The 16,162-nt window shown below is 38.3% G+C and overlaps 1 protein-coding gene across 1 annotated transcript in view; it reads right to left on the bottom strand.

The window, feature by feature from the left end:
- Window positions 1-16,162, bottom strand: part of LOC105526554 (zinc finger protein 257-like) — a 41,667-nt gene that overhangs the window by 6,986 nt on the left and 18,519 nt on the right. The window contains 2 exon segments of the mRNA XM_011962576.1: window positions 7,826-7,921; window positions 8,461-8,587. Of these exon segments, the coding sequence (XP_011817966.1) occupies window positions 7,826-7,921; window positions 8,461-8,587 (223 nt within the window).

Here is a 16,162-nt window from a genome sequence, read left to right as displayed (position 1 = left end):
TGAAAACTAGACAAATCAAATAGAATGCAACACATAAACTTAATATATATGGTCATATAAAGAGTCATTTACATACCCATAATAATTGTAGCACTATTACTGAAAGCCAATAGGTAAAAACAATGCTAATTTCTGTCACCAAATTATTCAATATATATAATTTGAAATGTAAAAATACTGGAACATCACTCAGTTTTCTTTATTTTTTTTTTTTTTGAGACGAAGTCTCACTCTTGTCCCCCAGGCTGGAGTGCGATGGCATGATCTCAGCTCATTGCAACCCCTGCTTCCCGGGTTCAAGTAATTCTCCTACCTTGGCCCCCTGAGTAGCTGGGATTACAGGCACCTACCACCACACCCAGCTAATTTCTGTATTTTTAGTTGAGATGGGGTTTCACCATGTTGGCCAGGCTGGTCTAGAACTCTTAACCTCAGGTGATCCACCCGCCTTGGTCTCCTAAAGTGCTGGGATTACAGATGTGAGCTGCCGTGTCCAATCATATCACTCAGTTTTCAAAAAGCAGAAAATATTCTAACTACACAGATAAATCTTGATGATATTTTGCAAAGTAACATGAGCCAGCCACAAACAGACAGAGATTGTACGAGATACATAAAGAAGTTACACCACTAGGAACACAAAACAGAGTGGTGCTTCAAAAGTGCCTTAATACTGGAAAAGTTGGTAGTTGTATAATGTGTATTGAGATTTAGCTTTGCAAGATAAAAATGCTTCAGCAATATGTTGCATAACCATGTCAATATAACTAAATTGAATATTTGAAAATATTTTAGGCCAGGCCCGGTGGCTCAAGCCTGTAATCCCAGCACTTTGGGAGGCCGAGACGGGCGGATCACGAGGTCAGGAGATCGAGACCATCCTGGCTAACATGGTGAAACCCCGTCTCTACTAAAAAATACAGAAAACTAGCCGGGCGAGGTGGCGGGTGCCTGTAGTCCCAGCTACTCGGGAGGCTGAGGCGGGAGAATGGCGTAAACCCGGGAGGCAGAGCTTGCAGTGAGCTGAGATCTGGCCACTGCACTCGAGCCTGGATGACAGAGCGAGACTCCGTCTCAAAAAAAAAAAAAAGAAAGAAAATATTTTATTATAAATTATTATGTGTTTTTGACAAGTAAAAACAATAGTAGCTAGAAGAGAAATTTAGTTATGAGTATAGTTTTTCGAGACCAAGTTTCGCTCTTGTCGCCCAGCTGGAGTACAATGGCGCGATCTTGGCTCACTTCAGTCTCTGCCTCCTGGGTTCAAGTGAGTCTCCTGCCTCAGCTTCCCGAGTAGCTGAACTACTAGCACCCACTACCATGCCCGGCTAATTTTTTTGTATTTTTAGTAGAGACGGACTTTCACCACTTTGGCCAGGCTGGTCTCAAACTAACCTCAGGTGATCCACCCACCTTGGTCTCCCAAAGTGCTGGGATTACAGGCCACCACACCCTGCCAGTAGTTTTTAAATTATCTTCAAATCCAAAAGTATTTCTTTCACAGAAAAATAATAGAGATTCACAAATAAACAAGATATGGAGGATTCACAAATAAATAAGATGTTGAAATTAGAATTTTTGTGACTACTCATCTGCACTGGATTAAACAACAAACCTACACAACAAATATACAAGTTATAAAGAAAACACAGGGATAATATTTATAAAGGCAAACAAACATAGAGATAATAATATTGGCAATAGATGTTTGGCTGATTCATATTTGATTTTGCTCCACACTGTGTTAAATTGTTCAGAACTAAATATTGTCATACACAATTATAATATAAACTGAAAAATCAAGACACAATTAACTGGTATGAGGTGGCATGTTCTAAAATATAATACAAAAATATAAAATTGCAAAACAAATTTAAAATGTAGAATGTAATACTTATTGGACAGCATCAAGTCGATCCGTATACTCATGAACAAAATCTTGGAAGAAGTCTATAGGGAAAAAGTAATACAGAGTTTACTTGAACATGAAAAAGACTAAGTTCTTCCCAAATTTTGAGGTAATAAAATAATACCTGACCAATAATACTTGATTTGAAATTATTTTACTTCAAAAAAAGATAAAAATACTTTCCAAAACAAAAGGTGAGAGTGTTCATCATGACTAGCACTGTCCTACAAAAAATGCTACATGGTGGCGAGGCCGAGGGGCTCATGCCTATCATCTGACAGTTTTAGGAGGCCCAGGCAGTCACATCACTTGGGACCAGGAGTTCAAGAACATCCTGAGGAACATGGTGAGACTTTGCATATAAAAACAAAGAAATGCTACAATGAGTCCATTATATTGAAAAATAAAATTCTGCACAGCATGAATTTTTGTGAAAATTATAATATATAAAAAAATTTTAAAAATTTCATAAAAATAAAATTATATTTACATGACTACGTAAATATAAAGCTCTCTATTAAATGTAAATATACAGACACACATAGAATCCTCTACTATTACAATGATGGTGCATAAAATCCCTAAATTTCTTCCATAGAATATGAAAAACAAAATATAAATCTGCATAAATCTGTTATTAGATATAATTTATAATATTAATAACAAAAATGTAGAGGTATAGTATTTGTATTCAGTTGAAGTTGTTATGAGATTAAAATATATTGCTTTAACTTTAAGATGTTTTATGTAATCTTCACTTTTCAAGATGATTATGAAGATAATATTTATAGAAAGTACACTAAACAAACAGAAAAATAATCAAAATGTCACTATAACATTAAACAAAATTTAAGGTGGTAAAATAGGAAATGAGAAAAAACATATCTATAAGAGCACATAAAACAATAATAATAAAACTGGTAACAGAAACATTTCTTTAAGCAATTATTTTAAATACAAATTAATTAAACTATTTAATTTTTAAAAATGTAATCCCAGGACTTTGGAAGGCCAAGGTGGACTGATCACTTAATCTCAGAAGGTCAAAACCAGAGTGGGCAACATGGCAAAACTGTGTCTCTACAAAAAATACAAAAAAAATAGTTAGATGTGATGCCACATACTTGTATCCCAGCTACCTGAGAGGCTGAAATGAGAGGATCATCTGAGTTTGGGAGGTTGAAGCCGCTGTGAGCCATCATCAAACCATTGCAAACCAGCCTGGTTGACAGAGTGAGAACCTATCTCAAAAATAAAAAAGTAAGTAAATTATATTTTAAAAATTAAATACCTAATTGGCTTAAGAAAAACAGCATATAATATGCTGCATACAAGAGATTCATTTCAGCATTTAGTTAAATAGGCTGAAAGTAACAGAATGAAAAAATTCCATATTCCACGTAAATAGTAACAATTGGGTGAGGTCGTCATAATTACAGTAGACATAATATGTCCTAAGTACTAGCATGAGAAAAAGACTGATATTATATAATGGTAAAATGGGTCAATTTAACTGGTATCTATCCATATGTGTATGTGTGTATATATATGTATACATACAGATATGTGTATATATAACATATATATGCATACATATATATATCTATATAGGGCTGGGCATGGTGGCTCATACCTTTAATCCCAGAACTTTGGGAGGCCTAGGCAGGTGGATGACGAGGTCAGGAGTTCAAGACCATCCTGGCTAAAATGGTGAAACCCTGACTCTACTAAAAATACAAAAATTAGCCAGGCATGGTGGCATGTGCCTTGCAATCCCAGCAACTCAGGAGGCTGAGGTGGAAGAATCGTTTGAACCTGGAAGACGGAGGTTGCAGTGAGCTGAGATCATGCCACTGTACTCCAACCTGGGCAACAAAGTAAGACTCCATCTCAAAAAAAAAAAGAATCTATATATATATATAATTAATATAGTATTTAATAAAATACTTATCCAGCTATATGTATATATAACATCAGGGCTCCAAAATATATAAAGCAAATATCAACAAATTGAAGCAGGAAATACATAGCAACATAATTGTAGACATCAAGATCCCATTTTCAATAATAAATAGAAAATTCAGATAAAATAGCAATAATAAAACAGAACTTAGAAAACATTATAGACTGTATTAATTACTTTGAATACACACGAAGCCCAAGAGTAGATAATTTATTAAAAAAAAAAAAGATTTGGCTCACAGTTTGGCAGGCTGTACAAGAAGTGTGCACCAACATCTGCTTCTGGTGAGGGTCTCAAAAAGCTTACAATCATGGTAGAAGGCCAAGAGTAACTGGACATACCACATGGTAAAAGACAGCAAGTGTGAGGTGAAGGAGCCAGGTTCTTTTAATAAGCCAGCTCTCTTTTGAATTAATGGAGTGTAAAATTTTGATTACAAAGAAGATGGTGCCAACCCATGCACAAGGAATTTTTCCCCACAAACCAAACACCTCCCACTGGTCTTATATCCAACACTGAGAATTACATGGCAGCATGAAGTCCTCATGCCTATAACCCCAACATTTTGGAGGACCAAAGAGAAAGGGTCTCTTGGGGCCAGAAGTTTGAGACCAAGCTGGGCAATATAGTGAGACCCTGTTCCTACAAATAATAAAAATTAGCCAGACATGGTAGTGCATGTCTGTAGTCCCAGCTACTAGGGATGTTGAGGTGAAAGGATCACTTGAGCCCAGGAGGTTGACATGACAGTGAGCCAAAATCATGCCACTGCACTCCAGCCTGGGTGATAGAGTAACATCCTGTCTAAAAACAACAATAAATACATTTTAAGTATACCAAAATTATACACCGTGTTTTCTGACCACAACTGAATAAAACTAGGAATTAAAAGCAAAAGTAAAACTGGCAAATCCAAAAGTATATAAAACTAACTACAAAACTCTTCAACATATTCTTGCTCATGGGCCAAAAATTTAATTTTTCAAAGGTGTCAATACAACCTACAGTGGTGAACAAATTTAATATAATCGTTATAACAATCTCAACAGCACAGTTTTTAACAGAAATCATATGATTTGGCTGCATCCCCACCCAAATCTCATCTTGAACTGTAGCTCCCATAATTCCCATGTGTCAGGAGAGAGACAGGGAGAGGTAATTAAATCATGAAAGTGGTTCTTTCCTGTGCTGTTCTTGTGATAGTGAATAAGTTCCAGGAGATCTGATGGGTTTATAGAGGGGAGTTCCTCTGCTAACGCCCTCTTGCCTTTCACCATGTAAGACATGACTTGCTCCTCCTTTGCATTGTGCCATGATTGTGAAGCCTCTGACAAAAATACCTTTATGAGAGAACCAGGCCTCATGGCTTGAACCTGTAATGACAGCTACAAGTACATTAAGGTTGGAGAATTGCTTCAGGCCAGGATTTCAAGACCAGCCTGGGTTATGTAGCAAGGCCCCATCTCCAGCGTAAGTGCCTTTAAGAGATCTTTAAGGTCCAGGGGTGAAGTTGTGAAATTCTGCTAAAGCCAAATATTGAGGTGTGTTCTCTTCAGAAGGCAGGCTGTCATTCTGGTGGCAAACTATGGGAACCCTGCTCTTGGCTACAGGACAGGAAATGGCCAATCCAACTTGGTCCTACTGAGAATTCTGGATTTACTCTGTAATTATTTCAAAATCCTTTCAGCCACAGTCTGGGAGAGGTTCTGTCCTTTCATAGGCCTGGAGGAAGACACCCATTTATAGCCATGCAGGCAGGCCTGCAGACCCTGGCTTTTAATGTGGTGCCTGAAGCAGTTCAAAGTCTCAGTTCCAGCTTCCTGGGCCACAGTTTATGGCCAGTTCTCTTTACCTAGAAACCAACACAGTGACCTGAGAAACTCCTCTGTGGTACTCAGTGAAGGATGTACTCATTTACATCCCGATTTAAGGTACATTATATACAGACCCTACTACAAAAACCTGCCCTAGTGTCTGCCCTACAGTGCAAAGTCTTGAAGGATATCCAATCTGTCCAAAAATAATATGGGGATTACAACTATCCAAGCCCCTTGTAACAAGCCAACTAAAGGTGGACCCTAGTGCAGACCCAGCAATCTTGTGACCAAGCTACAACCCCTCTCCATCACAAACCCAGAGGGAATCCCATCACCCTGGGGGCCCAATGGAAGAAGACCTTTACCTACGGAAACCAGTTTATAGCAACTTGAAGAGGTGTTTGCTCCTTCAAATTCACAGACACCAAATGCAAAATTATATTGTGCACCTTGTCAATGCTTCCATTTTAACATAGCACTGATGTGGCAGAATAATTAGTCAAAACAATTTTCAAAAAGCCATTGAAACTGAAGACAAATAAGTAAAAATTTGTTGTTTGTAGATGACATGATCTTATATATAGAAAACCATGGGCCGGGCGCGGTGGCTCAAGCCTGTAATCCCAGCACTTTGGGAGGCCGAGACGGGCGGATCACAAGGTCAGGAGATCGAGACCATCCTGGCTAACACGGTGAAACCCCGTCTCTACTAAAAAATACAAAAAACTAGCCAGGTGAGGTGGCGGGTGCCTGTAGTCCCAGCTACTCAGGAAGCTGAGGCAGGAGAATGGCATAAACCCGGGAGGCGGAGCTTGCAGTGAGCCGAGATCGTGCCACTGCACTCCAGCCTGGGTGACAGCGAGACTCTGTCTCCAAAAAAAAAAAAAAAGAAAAGAAAACCATAAGCAGTGCATTAAAACCTAAGTTAATAAACTCAGTAAATTAGCAAAATATAAAACTAACATACAAGTATAAGTTATCATCCCATACACTTAAAACAAACTATCTGATAAAATAGACAAAAAAAAAAATCTTATTTACAATAGCATTAAAACAATAAATTTCTGGCCAGGCACGGTTTGCTCACACCTGTAAACCCAACACTTTGGGAGGCTAATGAGGGCAGATCATCTGAGGTCAGGAGTTCGAGACCAGCCTGTCCAATATAGTGAAACCCCATCTCTACTAAAAATACAAAAATTAGCCAGGCATGGTGGCGAGCGCCTATAATCCCTGCTACTTAAAAGGCTGTGGCAGGAGAATCGCTTGAACCTGGGAGGCGGAGTTTGCAGTGAGCTGAGACTTCGCCATTGCACTTCAGCCTGGGCAAGAAGAGTGAAACTCTGTCTCAAAAAATAAATAAATTTCAGAGAACAAATTTGACCAAGGAGATAAAAAATCTTTACACTGAAAGATATAAGATAGCTAGGAAAAGAAATAGAGAAGACACAAATAAATTTAAAAATGTGTTATGTCTATGAGTTGAAAGAATAAGATTCAATAAATATAGGTTCAATAAGCTCCCTACAAAAATTCCAGTGGTAAGTTTTTTTCACAGTAATGGAAAATACAAGACTAAAGATTACATGAAACTACAATAAACTTTGAATAGCCAAAGCGATCTGGAGGAAAAAAAACAAAGCAGAACGACATCATATTTTATAATTACAAATTATCTTTCAATAATGTACTAAAAGATGAAATGTGCAGAAACATTAAAAAATTCAATGGAACAGAAACCACTATTTCAGACATGATGCAAAAAGAGAACTTAAGAAAAAGCTTAACGTAGAATTTTTTTAAATTATGCAGATATTTGTGTGTCCCTAAAAACAATGAAAAAGCAGTCAGACTGTACAGTCTCTTATATGCCGTGAGGACTTTGGCTCTCACTGTAAACTTGAAGGAAAATTACTGAAAGGAAAGTAGAATCTTTAGAGAATTTAAAAGCATAAGACAGAAAATTTAAAAGCTTTCTATGTGAGAGCAAAGAAAAAAAAATACAAACTCAGGCTTCCAGAAACTAGATCCTTTGGAACACAGCTTCCCAAATGACATTTTAAGGACTTGCTTTCTCCTTGACCTTTGGATCTCTCATCTGGGTCATCTGGTGTATTGGCTTTCACTCTCACCTACCTGGGGGTTTGGCTACCATCTCATGTCTGTTCATATTCCAGGGCTCTTTTCCTTGCTCCAGACAAGTGATTAGGTCTGGCTTAGAGACAGCAATACCTGTTTTATTAAAAATAAGTAATATGCATCTTGTTCATATTCTGCAATTACCAACTTAGTAATGTGCTCAATAAAGAGGATATAATAAATATTCTAGTAAATTAATCTCCAAACACTAGCTTATAACAGAATTTCTAAATATTTAGAAAATACTATATATTTGTAGGTTCTTAATTCACTACTCAGAACTACTGAATAAAAAAATTGGTGGTAGCAATTAGATTTTAAGGTGTGGGCAGTAATATTTTATACCAGTAAATTTCTGAAATTATCACTAATCTAGAGTGAGGGATAGAGATCAGCTCAGCAATGTGGAAAGTTCAGCTCAAGATGAAACATCTTGAAGAAATTTTTTTTCTACACTGACAAATCCTTATGATTTTCTTGAAAACAGGGATTTGAAACTCATTTATGCAAAGCATAATTATCAAAAATTACCAAATTACCAAAAAAATTCTACAAAAAAACAAAAAACAAACAGAAAACAAAAATAAAGCCTTTAGAGTATATTAGGAATTGAGTATTGAAGTTATTCTCACCCAGGAAGACCAGGTTTCTGTAGTTCTCTAACATCACATTCCTATATAAATTCTTCTGAACAGCGTCCAGGCATTGCCACTCCTCCAGAGAGAATTCTACAGTCACATCCCTAAATGTCAGTGGTCCCTGAAAAACACACAACACAGACACACATATATTTACCAAGTGGTCATGGACAGAATTTTTAATGTCACTCAAGGTGTAATTAGAGAGTAGAGAGTACAGGTTCTGCCTTATAGGAGTGACCAAAATTATCCAAGAAAATATTTTTTTAACCCAGAAATATTCTCTAATGTATTCTCTGACTCTAAAAAACACACCCCCATACACATTTACCAAGTGGCCATGGGCAGAATTTTTAATGTGTCTCAAGGTCAAATGAGAGAGTAGAGAACGGATTCTGACTTACAGAAAGTCTGAGTTTCTGCTTTTTTTTTTTTTTTTTAAAGTTTCTGGATTTCTAACAAGCTCGCCAGTAATGCCAATGTTTTTGGCCCAAGAAGAATATTTTGTCAAACATCCACTAAGTAAAAGAGCCTGCGTTTTTCCTAGTATTGTTGGACTGTAAAAAAAAAGATGAGAGTTTTCACTTGCCAAAGACAGATATATGCAAAGAAAACTTAACAAAGAGGGGTAGCTACCAGATAAAATGTGATGGTTTACGTACATCAGCTGCATAAAAATAATTTATAATGAAAAGAAAAATAATTAGCTTTCTAGTTAAAAAAAATTTGTCGCAGAGCTCCTTAACCTAGTGAATCATTAATATTACTTGCACTAGGACAAATTTTTATGATGTGCTGATGCACAAAAGAAGGACACAGCATCACCACTATGACATTTTCTCCCAGAAGTAAATTGTAGTCCGAATTTAACCATAAAGAATCATCAGTTTATACCAAGTTCAAGATACAGATATTCCCATGTTGTGTAATTTTTAATAGTGATTTTTAGTATTCTCTCTTTAGCACCCTAGAGAACAGGCATTTTCTCATTTTTTTTCAGGATTTTCTGGGTAATAAATGCCATCCTCTTTATTTATTTATTTATTTTTTTTGAGGCAGAGTCTCGCTCTGTCGCCTGGACTGGAGTGCAGTGGCCAGATCTCAGCTCACTGCAAGCTCTGCCTCCTGGGTTTACGCCATTCTCCTGCCTCAGCCTCCCGAGTAGCTGGGACTACAGGCGCCCGCCACCTCGCCCGGCTAGTTTTTATATTTTTAGTAGAGACGGGGTTTCACCATGTTAGCCAGGATGGTCTCGATCTCCTGACCTCGTGATCCGCCCGTCTCGGCCTCCCAAAGTGCTGGGATTACAGGCTTGAGCCACCGCGCCCGGCCGCCATCCTCTTTAAATAAACACTTTCTTAATCGTGTTCTATATAGAGTTAATGAATAACACAGATGGAACCTCAATATTACAAGTTTTCCGTCTTTCTTAAGAACCCCTTTATTCTTCCAATAGGAATCTTGAGTATTCACACCTTCCCAGCCACAAAGGGAACATTTTTAATACAGTAGATTATAAATTCATGAAAAGAATTCCGCACGGCATAGAAGGAGCCATGATGTAGAAGGCTCCAGTATATGGGAAAAAACATATTTTTCAGAGACCCTTGACTATTATAAGAATTTTTTAAAGTAGTTAAACTCATTAGGGAGGAAAAACACAAGCAGAGAAGTAAAGTTTGCATGTAAAAATGCATGGCATTTCAGAAGGCAGAGTGGACACAGCTCTTGATATGAGACATGTTTAGCTGAAAAAAAAAAAAGGCATTTTTTTCCTCCTTCCCCTCTGGAATTCCTGCTTAGATGAAATTTTCTGCATCAATTACACCGGCATCTTGAGAATATGCCTTTAAAGGTGTCAGCACCACCCATTTACCTGCTACCACCACACCCACAGGCAGAAGGACCAAGAACTGCAGAAACATTCCATCCATTTCTGTCCTTTATACTAGTAGAGATTCAGGAACAATGAGCTTCTCCATGGACATAAAAATGTAAGTTTCACCTTTTCTGTCCTCAGGTGCCCTTCCTTTTCACAGACACCAGCAATTTCTGCTACAGTAATGGTAATATGGGCCACACTGCCTTGTCTCTCCCAAACCCAAACAGAACAGGCCCTGTGACCATCCTTTAGTGAAAAGGTTTCTACCTTAACTCTCATGAATGCCTTGAACCCTTCATTGTTGATTCTGACCTCACCTTGGAATTATATGAGGCACTTAATTAAAACAACATATATGTTTCCACCTAAAACAATAAACAAAACCTGTGGGAAAACCTCAAGTAAGGATTTTTCTGCAAATTGCCCACGTAATCCTAATTAGAGGTCTGGGTTTATAACCACTTAGCTAAGCATTTAATCTCAAGGAGTGTATAAATCACTTGGTAATTTTGGCCCCACTCTTTGTAATGTGATTCTGCAGGTCTGAAAAGGGTCCAAAATGAATGTTTTAAACAAGTCCCCTGTCAATGTTGATGTTACTCCCCCTGGACTCATGATTAGCATTAGAGAAAGCAGGCATAGCACAGAGTCCCTTACACTCAGTACTCTTGTCACAACACAAATACTTCTAGGGCAAATAAAGACAACCACTCTCCATCCTAAAGTATCATATTCTTTGCTGGCTCTGTAGAGTATACAGAGAAAATAGAAAGCAGTCATGTCTGAATAAGTCTGTGTTTAAATAACAACATGTACAAGTGTACTGATGGAATGTTTATTAAACATTGTGCTCTATGTGCTCAAGAGGATGTTACAGAGCACTGTGCTGGGAATAACACATTATGTGACTTAATCGTCATAACACCTTTGGAGTTGGTACTAAGTGTTTAATAATTCCCAGGATTTAGATAAAGGACACAGCATTTTAATTTTTTTAGTTTCTCTGTCATTAACTTTTTATAAAATGTATAGAATAAAAGCTATATAGATAGATGAGAGGGATAAAGGAAAAATTTAATGTAGTTTAGAGGAATTTTTATTGTTTATATTTAATTTTTTGTGACTTGTGGAGCAACTACTGATTTCTAAGAATAGAAAACAAGTTGCTAAATGGAATGTCTCCACAAGCACTGGTTTTAATAAAAAATTTAAAAATTAAAACCCATTTACCTGCCTTTGGATTTCAGAAAATTATGAGCACCACTTCTAGAAAGATAGCAGGATTCACCAACCAAAATTCTGATCTTATTAAATCAGTTCTCTGAGGCAAGACTCCAGGGTGGGGACAGGACTAAGTCAAGTCTCCAAGTAGGAACTGAACAGAAGCAGGGAGTGGAGCCTACGAAGAATTTGTTCTCTATGCCATTGGGGTACTTCCAGTTCTGTTTCCTAAGCTTACCTAAGAAAACTTAAATCCCACAGTTCATGTAACTTTAATCTTTTTTAGCTACTGCCCTGTCAATTTCATAATATATACTAATAATCCATTTAATCAAATCTCTTAAGTTTATCTAGAATAATTTTACTAGAAGATAAATATGTATTCTTAGCAAAATAAAAGAAATAAAAATAATAACAATTCTTCTGTCCATAAACATCCCTTCAGGTGATGACATCAGAAGTCACAGCAATATCATTTATTTTTTATTTGTGTTACTTATGGCCCAAATAAACCCCAAGTTTCTTTGCACAAATCTATTTATTATATCAACCATATGATGCTTAATTCATTGTTTATCCAGTTGCTAGTCTGGACTAAAAGTTCATGGATGGTAGGGACCATGATTGCTACATCTATTACTCTAATGGCCATATGAGATGGGAGCATTTAGTTTATCTGTTCGAATCTGCAGAACTTCTTTTCCTCCCAAGTACCAGGAATCTGAAGAAACTGTCATCTGGGTACCAACCAAAGACATCTCTTGAATGAGGGAAGGATGACCCATTTCTCTTACACTGAGACAGAAGCACAGTTAACCACTCTTGTCAGCCTGACACAATTCTGCTCTGGAAATCCTCAAATGTCTCAAAGACACCTAGGTGATTCCGAGAGGATTCCCAGTGACCGTGCACTGATGGCCCAATTGTAAGCCAGACAGAAGAGATTTAGGCTGATTCTAAAAAGGAAATGGAACTGCCCTGGCAAAGCTCCAGAACCTGGATCACCTGTACTGATTTGCTAGCTTTTGGGTAAGAGGAAGGATAAAAATGTTCTACTCCGGTATCACATTTTACGAGTAGGAATAGTTGTGATCATGGCTGTGGATACTTCGTAGCCTTGATCTCTCACTCCTAAGATGTTTAATCTTTACTTACAGATTCTGCTATCAGATTCTATGTACACTGGGATCCTCTCATGTAACTGTAGCAGGTCACTGGACAAGACCTGAAAAGCTCAAAGAGCCACACTATCAAAGGGGGACTTTAAGATGTCTATGTTGACATCTTACAATGCAGAAAATTCCTCCTGTTGGTTTTCATTACCTTCGTAATCTAAAACCTGGCCCTGTCTTGTGAATCTCAGGCAGGGTTCAGCTCTTATGTGCAGATTCTTGGTCAGACCAAACTGGCTCTACATTCTTGGGTGTTACAGCAAGTGGAGTACAATCAAAGAGAGATGTTCTCCTAGAGGCTGTTCTAGCACATCCTAAGTAATATGTCTGCCTAAAAAGAAAAACCCGAGGCAACACAGATATAAGTAGACAGTTTATTTGTTCTACCCTTGAGGACTGTAACCTGGGAGCAAAGATTCAATTTGCCTGGAATCTATACTTTGATTAGCAGCAGTTACAAGTGGATTTGTAAAGGCAAAAAAAAAAAAAAAAAGAGGGACAGAGAGTGGGATGGTACAAAAATATTTGTTAGTAACAAACGATTTTGGGAGTGAGAGATCAAGGCAACAAAGTATCTAGAGTCATAACCACAACTATACCTACCTTTCTTATTTATTTACAGAAATAACATTGACTATGGATTGGATATACATCATTAAGGTTTACAGCTTAAGTTACAGTGTTCGGTGTCGCATTATTAGTTAAATTGATAGCTATTTGTGGCAATTGTAAATGGCTTCAAGAGATGATTACATAGCTTGAAGTGGGGAAAGAGACATAACTGTGTTTTGTTTTGTTTCTTTTGTTTGTTTGTTTGAGATAGAGTCTCACTCTGTCGCCCAGGCTGGAGTGCAGTGGCAGGATGTCAGGTCACTGCAACCTTCGCCTCCCAGGTTCAAGCAATTCTCTGCCTCAGACTCCCAAGTAGCTGGGATTACAGGCACCCACCACCACGCCCGGCTAATTTTTGTATTTTTAGCAGAGATGGGGTTTCACCATGTTGGCCAGGCTGGTCTTGAACTCCTGACCTCGTGATCCACCTGCCTCAGCCTCCCAAAGTGCTGGGATTACAGGTGTGAGCCACCACACCCAGCCTGGCATCTCATTTTAATGTCTCTCTGACTTTGACAACTAAAATGACTTGTATTCCTCAGATAAAAGTCATTTTATTTTCCAAATCTTAAGACCTAGATTCAGAATTTGGAGCTGCAGATTTAGGCTCTGGATGGGTGGAGTAGCAGTAGGTGTTACCTGCATATTTGTGGACATTTTAGCAAGAGGAGATAGTAGAAAGTGGAGATTCTCATGTCTACATGTCTACTCAGTGCACACATATTACTCTGATTGGGTTTCTGAGCTCCATGTTCTGTGAATCAGTTTCAGGTCTGAAGATACAAGAGTCATCAAAAGAGGTAAAATGGTTGATTGCTGCCCTGTGAAGTTTGTAGAAATCTGGCCTAGCTTCTCTAGAAGTGACTGTAGTGGCCAATAGATACCAAGTAAGCAGATACATAATTCTGCTTGCATATTTAGGAGACAGCACATACTGTGTAGCATAATTGTGAGGTGACTGGAAGCCTGAGAGGGAAAGTCCCCTCTAGAGTAAAGCTTGGCTGGCACCTTATGTGTTTATATCATGTCTGGCAATTCTAGACAGTGTTTGGAATATATAATGAAAAGAAAAACTTTCTATAGCCCCAGAGAAACACAATGATAGAAGAGAAAGAAAATGGTTTTATTACACAATTAAACTAGAATGTGAAGTGCAGCATGGTCAATCTGCTTAAGAGACTGCAAAGACAGAAAGATGTTCATCATAATTAGTCCATAAGTAGAAAAATTTACACCATGCCATACATAATTCATTCTAAATTCCCCTGGTAATTGAAAAGGCCTTCCATGTATGCTACACGGTTATATTCAATGCCAAAATAAACTTATCACATCTTAATGACAAGAGGCAGTTTTGCCACTTGAAGCCTGATGCCTGCTGAAGGTAGGCTTTCACTCTTCTACAAAAATGGTTGATTAGGATGCTATCATTTTGGCTATTTACATTTTAAAGCAATGGCTCTCTACTCCCTGAGGCTGGGCTAGAGCACTCCTGCTTGCCTTCCCCTGGTCACCAGTGTCCTCTTGACTCCTACCATCTGCCACTGAGGCACAGCCCACAGCACAGGGCTCACAGCTGGCAGCTCACATCTTATGCGAACCCCAATTACCACAGCAGCACTCCAGTGCCACATCAGAGAGGGAAGCCTGAGCTGCAGGAGAGCCTGCAAGCCTCCTGGGTAGAATTGCACCTTCACAATAAAGGGAATGGAAGAAGTGTTTCAGCCTCAGTGTCAATTTATAATGGTGACATGAAAAAATACTGCTGGATCTCCAGTGTGAGTCTGGGTAGAGATCACTCCAAGACTCATCCCTGTGACAGCCCACCTCATTCAAAGATACCATGGGATACTCATAAGGCTTCTAAAACAGATACCCAAAGCATTTGAGAGAAAATCAGCTCTCAAATGAGCAAGATTATATTGAGAGAAATAAAGAAGTTAAAAGCATCTTAAGAAAAACTCAAATTAGACACAAGATTTATCAAAATAGCCAGAAAATATTCCCTTAAAAAGAATTTCTCTCTAAGCATCCAGAGTGCACAGCTACTCTCAGCATGAGAAACACAAGCATTATAAAGAAAGTGGGCATATTTTCAGCAGAATTTCATAAGGTTTCTCTTTCATCTCTGCGGCTTTCTCATCTCCTAGACATTGAATGGGGGATCTATGTTGAAATACATCTGACAACTTCCACCAGCACTTTTTGATGAAGAATTGGAATCCCTCTCTGTTCATACAGTAGAACGTATTTGAGCTTGCAACATAGTTAACTAAAGAGCTATTATGGTTTTTGGATGGCCATGTCACCTGTGTTTGTCCTGTAATAGCAGCATTCCATGTTAGTGAAATACAAGACACTACAATTACGCTTACCTAGAGTTATCCCTATTAGATAAACAAATATTTCAGACTAATATCTACTGTAACAATTTTGTAGTAAATTTCTTGAACATTAGATATAAATGTCTAAGTATACATAATTTTAATGTACTAGTCATGATTCATGTAAAAATTTTTTTAAATGTCTGTAACCCCTGGGCGCTGTGGCTCATGCTTGTAGTCCGAGCACTTTGGAAGGCCGAGGCAGGCAGATCATCTGAGATCGGGAGTTCAAGACCAGACTGACCAACATGGTGGAATCCCATCTCTACTAAAAATACAAAAATTCGCTTCTTCTCCGAGAAAACACCAAATGGCGGATGACGCCGGTGCAGCGGGGGGGCCCGGAGGCCCTGGTGGCCCTGGGATGGGGAACCGCGGTGGCTTCCGCGGAGGTTTCGGCAGTGGCATCCGGGGCCGGGGTCGAG

This window comes from Colobus angolensis, unplaced genomic scaffold (assembly GCF_000951035.1).
Source record: "Colobus angolensis palliatus isolate OR3802 unplaced genomic scaffold, Cang.pa_1.0 Scaffold599, whole genome shotgun sequence".
Lineage (NCBI taxonomy): Eukaryota > Metazoa > Chordata > Mammalia > Primates > Cercopithecidae > Colobus > Colobus angolensis.
Note: the sequence above shows the minus strand (reverse complement) of the source record. Positions and strands in the feature narration are given on the sequence as shown.